Here is a 7940-nt window from a genome sequence, read left to right as displayed (position 1 = left end):
CGGTGTTGCTATTCTTTGCACGTGATTTCTTTTTCGGCGTTCTTTCTACTAAGGCACGGATCCACGGAACAAGAGGTAATCATAATCTTCTTCTTCGACCATCTTCTTCGTCTTGCAACACGTGACACTAATTGTAACCTAATCATGCAACAAGAATCGTTTGTGCGACCTAATCGCGTCGATTCTCACAGTGGCTATCTCACTCGACGCGGGTTGGCAGTTGACCTTTGTTCGCGTGACTTAATTGCATAGTACGGGGCTGTCACACGCTACCTCAGTCGCTTGTACGAACTGCGACCTAATTGCATGGTGGTTACTACTTGTCGTCTTGCTACTACCTGTGGCTACCGCATTGGTATCAGTATTATAGGATACACTAAATGGGCTACCAATGTTATCTATTGAGAAAGAAAGAGTTCGACAATTGAATTATGCAGATTTGATAATTGTTTTTCTCTCTAAAACATCTATACGAGTAGTGTTTATATAATTATTTTAAATATTTATTATTTTTTTGTTGATGTAATATATTTATTTTTAATTTTTTTATATATTTAATATATATGTTATTTGTAAATTGAACTTTATTATTATTTATCGTAGCAGAAGAGTCACTTTTTTAGTATGCGCTTCAGGCCCCGTCGTACACAGGTACGGCTCTGGGTGATATTGGAATAGAGGATTCGATCTCTTGTAATCTTTTATTTTTTTAATAGTAGATTTTAGAGGTTATTATTTATAAAAAATTTAAAAGTAAAATATGGATAAAAAAAATGATGAAAAAATAATAAACAAAATTTATTAAAAAATAAAATTAAAGAAGTAAATAAAATTGAACAAAAAATTAAAGAAGTAAATAAAATTAGAAAAAAAAATAACTTTTTATTTAAAGAAAGAGGGATGAAAAAGGTCATTTAATTGAGGAGAGAGAGGAGGGTGGACTATTAGAGGGGTGGGAAAAACAATTCACCCCGAGCTAATTGATCAATCTAGCATTCTACCATTTAGGTTGGCAAATTGGTCGAACTAATTGAGCAACCAAGTGGATCACTTGTGTCAACTAGGAGTTTTTTTGTTTTGTTTTGTTTTTTATTGATAATTCCGATATTTAATTTTTACAATCCGATTAATCCTGATCAACGGACAATCAAAGTAAATTAAACTTGTCCATCCGAAATGAGATCTTAGATTTGTCGAAAACTATTCTATAATAATTGAGATTCCTGCAATGGCGACTAGAGCAATTGATTCTGGATAGAGTTGGTCAATTCGATCATATTTTATCGGAAATACAAAAATATCCCTTTGATTCCAATTACAAGCCCCATCACTTTTCTTCAAAAGATTCCCATCTGATAACCTTATCAAGGGGCGACTATAAAAAAAATATGAATATTCATATCGATTACATGGAATGGAAAACATTATTTTCCTTTAAAGTATATTTTTGTATCAACATTTTCTTTATAGGGGGCATTCAGGGATAGAGTTCGAACTCAATTATAATCTATTATTAAAAAATTTTATTCTGTATATGAAAATGTTCGCAATAAGGATGAGTTATATATATATATATATATATATATATATATATATATATATATATTATCGTGTGACACATATCCGTGTGGATCGGTATGATAGATCGATTCATTGAGCGATTCATCCCCGCTAGATCGATCAGTGGACCAATCCAGCAAGCGCGAGAAGATGAAGCGGGGCTTCAATCTCGCTGGATCGATCCAGCAGGCGCGAGAAGACGAAGCGGGGCTTCAGCCCCGCTGGATGCCGGAACCCCTTGGGTTCACCTTCCCTTCTGGTTATAGTAAAGTTCTGAGGTAGGTGGTCGGAGGCCGTCGACGATAGAAGAGTGCGATTGACATGACAGGCGTGAGAAAATAAGCGAGGCTGAATCGATCCACTGATCGATTCAACCCTGCTAGATCAATCAGTGGATCAATCCAACAGGTGCGAGAAGACGAAACGAGGCTGAATCAATCAATGGATCGATTCAGCTCTACTAGATTGGTTCACTTCCACTGGATCAATAATCGATTCAGCACTAATTTTAATATGTATTGTATCAAATCATACAGAACGTGTCGTAGGATAGTTTTTCTATATATATATATATATATATATATTTATTTATTTATTTCAAATTATTGTCCCTAAAAAGATAAAAAAAATAATAAAAAAAACAGTAAAATGGTTTTCAGCCGCATGCAGCTCCCCTGGTGCAAGACGTATCCATGATGGGAGTCATGGACCGAGCCCCGAGGAAGTCACTGGGCAGGGCAGTCTCTCTGCCTGTCACTGCTGCCTCACCTCGAGAGGTCATCCGGGACGCAAACACCAACTGCGTATTCAATTCCAATCCCTCCTTCCTTCGTCCACAGCTTTCATCTACTTGCGTGCAATAAACAAAGCAAATAAAGGGAACACTAATTTGTAAACTACCCTGCTGCTGCCACTGCTCCTCTTTTATCTGATCACAACCGTCTCGGCCTTGGTTTCTGAAAGCAGGCAGGAAAAAAGTTAATAAGAGCTTTGGAATTTGAGCACCGGTTTGGTTTCATACGTAGAGTCACAGTAGATGCGCAGATAGATAGATAGATAGATAGATAGATAGAATTTGCAGCTGGGTCATAATTTTCTTGGGCTTGATGGAGATGAGCAGCTGGCTGGGCTTCTCCTTGTCTTCCTGCGTTCAGGAGGAAGAGTTTGATGGAGGTGGAGAAGAGAGAGGAGTTAGCGGCGGCGGCGGCGTCAATCCCCTTGTTCTCATGCCTCTCACCTCTGATGCCTCCGTCTGCCTCATGGAGCCTGCACCCTCGAGGCAGCCTCAAGCTTCAGGTTAGTTTTTGTTGAGCTGCATGATTTTAGACCTTGGATTTATATTGCAGTTCTTGAGATATATTGATCCACGAAGCAATTTTCTTCAAAAAAAAAAAAAACAATTTTTCACCTGATGATTTTGTCATCTGATTAACTTTTGCAAATGCTTTCTCAATTCCCCAATGAAATATTTTGAAGCTCAATTCTTCTTTCTTACTTGTAAACATTGAAGAGTGGAAATACGATGCAATTGCGGTCAACTCCACCGGGCTTAACCTGGCTGCGCGAGGGCCGAAGTTTGAGGATTTCTTGGGTGGTTACTCTGAGAACTCCGGCGAGGAGAGCCACCGCCGGCAACACCAATCAATTCCCTACTTTTATGATGTGCATTGTTCCCACAGTTCCGGCGGCCCTGGAATCAATGTTAACATGCCTCCTTCCTTCGCCCTCGGTGACGGAGTCCTGACCAAGGACAATGTCGAAGCCCCTTATCACTATACTGGATCTTTCGACCACCACCATCGACATCCTAATCAATCTTTCCGTGATCCTAATGCCCTCTGGCCAGCATTCCTCGGACCCGATGCTAACCAAAGCTTCACTGCCAATGCCATGCCGGAAAATAAGCCACCGGCCAAGGAAAATGAGTCCCAATCGCTAACCCTTTCGATGAGCCGCGGTTTGCAGATGGATTTCAATGAAATTGTTCCAGCCTCAGCTTACCCCTCTGAGCCTGTCACTGATCCCAAATTCCTGAATGGAAAATCGACAATTCGCGAACGGGTTCCTCGCAAGTCCGTTGAGACTTTCGGGCAAAGAACCTCACAGTATAGGGGAGTGACAAGGTGGGTAACTTTGAAATGTAGTAGATTTGGTTTGCTAGCATAATCTCGATTAAAGATGAACACGAAAGATTAATTTGTGTGTTTTAGGCATCGATGGACCGGACGATATGAAGCCCACCTGTGGGACAACAGCTGTAGAAAGGAAGGCCAAACAAGAAAAGGAAGGCAAGGTAGAATTTTACTAGTCTGGATCATCAGCTGTAGAATTCTTTCGATAAATTGAGATTTCTGACCTTTTAGTTCATTGTTCTTCCATGGCAATTGGATTTCCTGATTCTCTTATTGTCCGGTGGCAGTTTATTTAGGTAAAGGAAGATCCTAAATTGAGCGGTTCAGGTGTCGATTTAGTCTTTTATCTGATCGATCAATGTTTGTGAATTGAAGGAGGTTACGACAAAGAAGAAAAGGCGGCAAGGGCATATGATTTGGCTGCACTCAAGTACTGGGGATCAACAACTCATACAAATTTCCCTGTGAGTGAAATTGTAACCCCCTCAATTTCGTACTCTTACGGTTGAATTCATAGGATGATGCTACTTATTGCAGCTAAGGACCTATGAGAAGGAGCTGGAGGCGATGAAGAACATGACTAGACAAGAGTTTGTAGCCAATTTGCGTAGGTTCGTTCAGCAATGTTTAAAGAACTAGGAAACATACTGAAACCCAAGATTGGTGAACTCATTGCGTCTTTTTCTCGTCTTCTTTTACATTCAGGAAGAGCAGTGGGTTCTCTAGAGGGGCATCTGCGTACCGAGGGGTGACGAGGTCGATCGATACCAAATTGAATGAGCATTTCAACTCTTTGCTTTACTTTGTCTCTTACTCTTCTTTCCTCCATGTTCTTAGGCACCACCAGCATGGGAGATGGCAAGCTAGAATTGGCAGAGTGGCTGGCAACAAGGACTTGTACCTTGGCACTTTCAGTGAGTTACTTTCTCACACACTAACGCAGTCGACCGATACGATAATTGGCCGATCAGTTTAGAACGGCAATTTTGCGCTTCTCAGTTCAATTTTATTTAGATGTTCAATCTGATGCTATGTTTTGAATGTTCATGGTTCCATTTCTTGATCTGTCGCGCAGGCACACAGGAGGAAGCTGCGGAAGCCTATGACATTGCAGCCATCAAGTTCCGAGGGCTGAATGCAGTGACAAACTTCGACATTACTAGGTACGACGTGAAGCGCATTTGCTCAAGCTCACACCTACTTAGCGGGGAGCTTGCCAAAAGATCACCAAAAGAAACAACCCCGGCATCGTCTGATGATGCATTTGATGTGCCATTGAATTCAAAGACCGACGATGTGTCGAACAACTATCCTAACTCTTCAGGTGCCGAGGTGGAGAGTTTTAGACACTCTGTCTCTTGGCATAACATGTATGGGGATTGCTCTAGTGGAATCTTCTACCCTGCGGCCGCGGCGAAGTGGACTGTGGCGGCGACCGTGCAGCCTACCGGTACGATGGCTTCCAATCAGCCTCCAGTGTTTGCCCTGTGGAATGATTGAGGAATCAATCACAAGCGGGATTCAGATTGTTAAGGTGAGCTGTGTTAGTCTCTTGGTGATAGTTACACAAAGCTTCAGTCAAATTTTGAGTTACTTAGTAGGGGCGGAGCCACCTTGGGTTAGGGTGGCCTTTTTTATAACTTTGATATAATAATTGTAATGTATGAATACGCAGATAGTTATCATAATTACTACCTATAAAACCTATAAAATGAATTCTACGGTAAACAATTGTTTATTGTTGGTTGATTAAATAGTCAAACCCAAGGGTGGTTACACCTTTGCCATCAGGCGCCTCCGTCAATGACGGAGTTAGGAATTTTATATCGAGGGAATGAAATATATGTGTTTATATTGAGAGGAGACGATTATATTATTACATTCCATTCATCTCTCTTTCACCTCTTATTCTTATATCTCATACACTTAAAATTTATAATTGATTGACGTTGAAAAACTATAGAAAAAGGTGTTTGATTCTAACCCAATCTAACTCATGTACTATTGCATTAATTTATGATTTGAATCAGAATATATTTGAGCCAGAAATGGTAAAAAAATAAACTCTAGTTTGTGAGTTCGCATGCCAGTGATTTCACCTTTGATTTTTTTTTTTCATTATGTCGATGATTTTTGCCAAATCAATTTTGCTTCATTTTTCAAGAATTTTTAGCTCGATTTCATATCCTTCGTTTGAGGTTTTCAAATTGTCAATTGTTAAAAATTTTGCCTCCTCGATTGGTTTTCAAATTGTCAATTGTTAAAAAATTTGCCTCCTCGATTTAGTTATAATTTTGGGAGTTTTGAAGCTCGATTCAAGCTATGTCAATTTATGGGCTGTCTTGAGTGGGAATTTTACTCATTTGAATTAGTTCTATTTTCGACTCATATATCACACTAATATTATTTACTGGTTGATTTATTATTGTATGTTCTGAAGTTTATATCAAGTTTGACATTGAAATACTCACATGAAAACTGGTTATAAATTTAATACAGGTCATTTTTATTAACAAAATAATTTAATCACAATTGAGCACCAAATGATATAATAGATTTTTAAGTTAAAAATCTTAATAGTAGATTCAAGGATGGAATAGTTGAACTTCTTAAATTTAGTTGTGCTGGGAAGTTAAAGAAAATTATAAACTTCTTAATATTGATCACATCTATTGATTTGCTATGCAATTCTATCTTCTTAATTTCGATGTACAAGATTTTTGTTATTTGAGAATGTAATTAGTAATTTGCTATGCAATTCTATCTTCTTAATTTCGATGTACAAGATTTTTGTTATTGAAGAATGTAATTAGTAATTTGCTATGCAATTCTATCTTCTTAATTTCGATGTACAAGATTTTTGTTATTTGAGAATGTAATTAGATTACTATAAGTTTGATGTTGCTGACCATAAAATATTTTAGAATCTATCAATTATTTCTAAATTATGTTAAATATTAGTTAAAACAAATAAGGCAGAAACTTACAATTAATTTAATTGAATAATTTTTTCTCATTTATTATAATTTATACTATAATTATAACGTTTACTTATATATTGAATATAATATATTTATTTAATTGACAGATTAATTTGTTTTGTTTTAATTTTATTTTATTTATACAATAACAATAGAATAAATATTTTTAAGTATGAAATTTATTAAAATAGTTATTCAAAATGAAAGAAGTGCTTTTAACCTATTCTAATTTATATTTAATGAGAGTACAACTTTAATATTATTTTTCTCCATACTTTTGAATTATATTAAATAAAATTAAGATACATATATTTTAAAATTAAATAATTTATTATATCAATTATAATCGATGGTTTGGTAGAGCTTCCATTAAGCGATTCTTAGATTCTAACTATATAGAAATATTTTTGAATGTTTGTGAATGTCAACTTCTACTCTAGCTTCTAGAACGTTTAATAAAAAAATTTGAAAGTAAGAATTTGATATTTTTTATTTCTATTTTTTTATTTATGATTGTAAATTAAAACTTAATATTTATGTCTGATCTTGTCCGAACGCTGAATCGATGGACGCTGGGCACGTGACACTCTCCCAACTGCTGACGTAGATCTTCGACCGGTCGCGTGGACCTCCGGCGAACCTGCAAGGAAGTCGGGCCGGGAGGGGGTTCCTGGCGACGACCCTCCGATGCTCAAGTCAGGCAAGTGGGCAACAAAGAGGTGACTTCGAATATCTAAGAACGCATACTTCCGGTGAAGTATGAAGGCTCTTATATAGAGCTGTGGGGAGGCTTGGGCACACCTACCGAGGCGTACACGTGTCCTGGTACCATACCTTAGCATGGGTTTGTCAGAGGAACATGCCTGACACCATACTATACAGTCTGATCACCTCTTTGATGGGACAGCAAGTCCTTCCGTCGTACGATTCTATGTATGACCTGGTCGTCGAACATGCATGCTGTCAGAAAATGATGTTCTCTAATGTCCCCTTGCCCTTGTCTCCTTTTTCCTGACGCCAAGCGTTCATCCGCTCGGCAGGCATAGGTCCGACCGGGCGTAAGTATCGGTCCGACCGGGTGCTCAGCTGAGAGTGTTCCACAGCAACGATGCTTTATGCTTCGGCCGAGCGGGCTATTCGCTCGGCCAGGTGACCCTTTTCACTATGAGCGTCGGAAACCCGCCCATGGTCGGGTTGCCTTCTGTCCGGCCCGGGAAGCTCCTGGCCGAATGTCAGGTCGGCCCGGCATGCTTCCGTTCGGCCCGGC

The 7940-nt window shown here is 38.6% G+C and overlaps 1 protein-coding gene across 1 annotated transcript; it reads left to right on the top strand.

Annotated features, from left to right (window-relative positions):
• The first annotated feature begins 3083 nt into the window (after positions 1–3083).
• Positions 3084–5288, top strand: LOC121977805 (AP2-like ethylene-responsive transcription factor AIL1). The gene is made up of 8 exons (XM_042530227.1): positions 3084–3683; positions 3771–3853; positions 3980–3988; positions 4068–4156; positions 4230–4303; positions 4398–4448; positions 4530–4606; positions 4768–5288. The coding sequence occupies exons 1-8, from the start codon at positions 3268–3270 to the stop codon at positions 5190–5192; spliced, it is 1224 nt and encodes a 407-aa protein (XP_042386161.1). The 5' UTR covers positions 3084–3267; the 3' UTR covers positions 5193–5288.
• Positions 5289–7940: the final 2652 nt, after the last annotated feature.

Source organism: Zingiber officinale, chromosome 4B (genome assembly GCF_018446385.1).
Source record: "Zingiber officinale cultivar Zhangliang chromosome 4B, Zo_v1.1, whole genome shotgun sequence".
NCBI classification, from domain to species: domain Eukaryota; kingdom Viridiplantae; phylum Streptophyta; class Magnoliopsida; order Zingiberales; family Zingiberaceae; genus Zingiber; species Zingiber officinale.
Note: the sequence above shows the minus strand (reverse complement) of the source record. Positions and strands in the feature narration are given on the sequence as shown.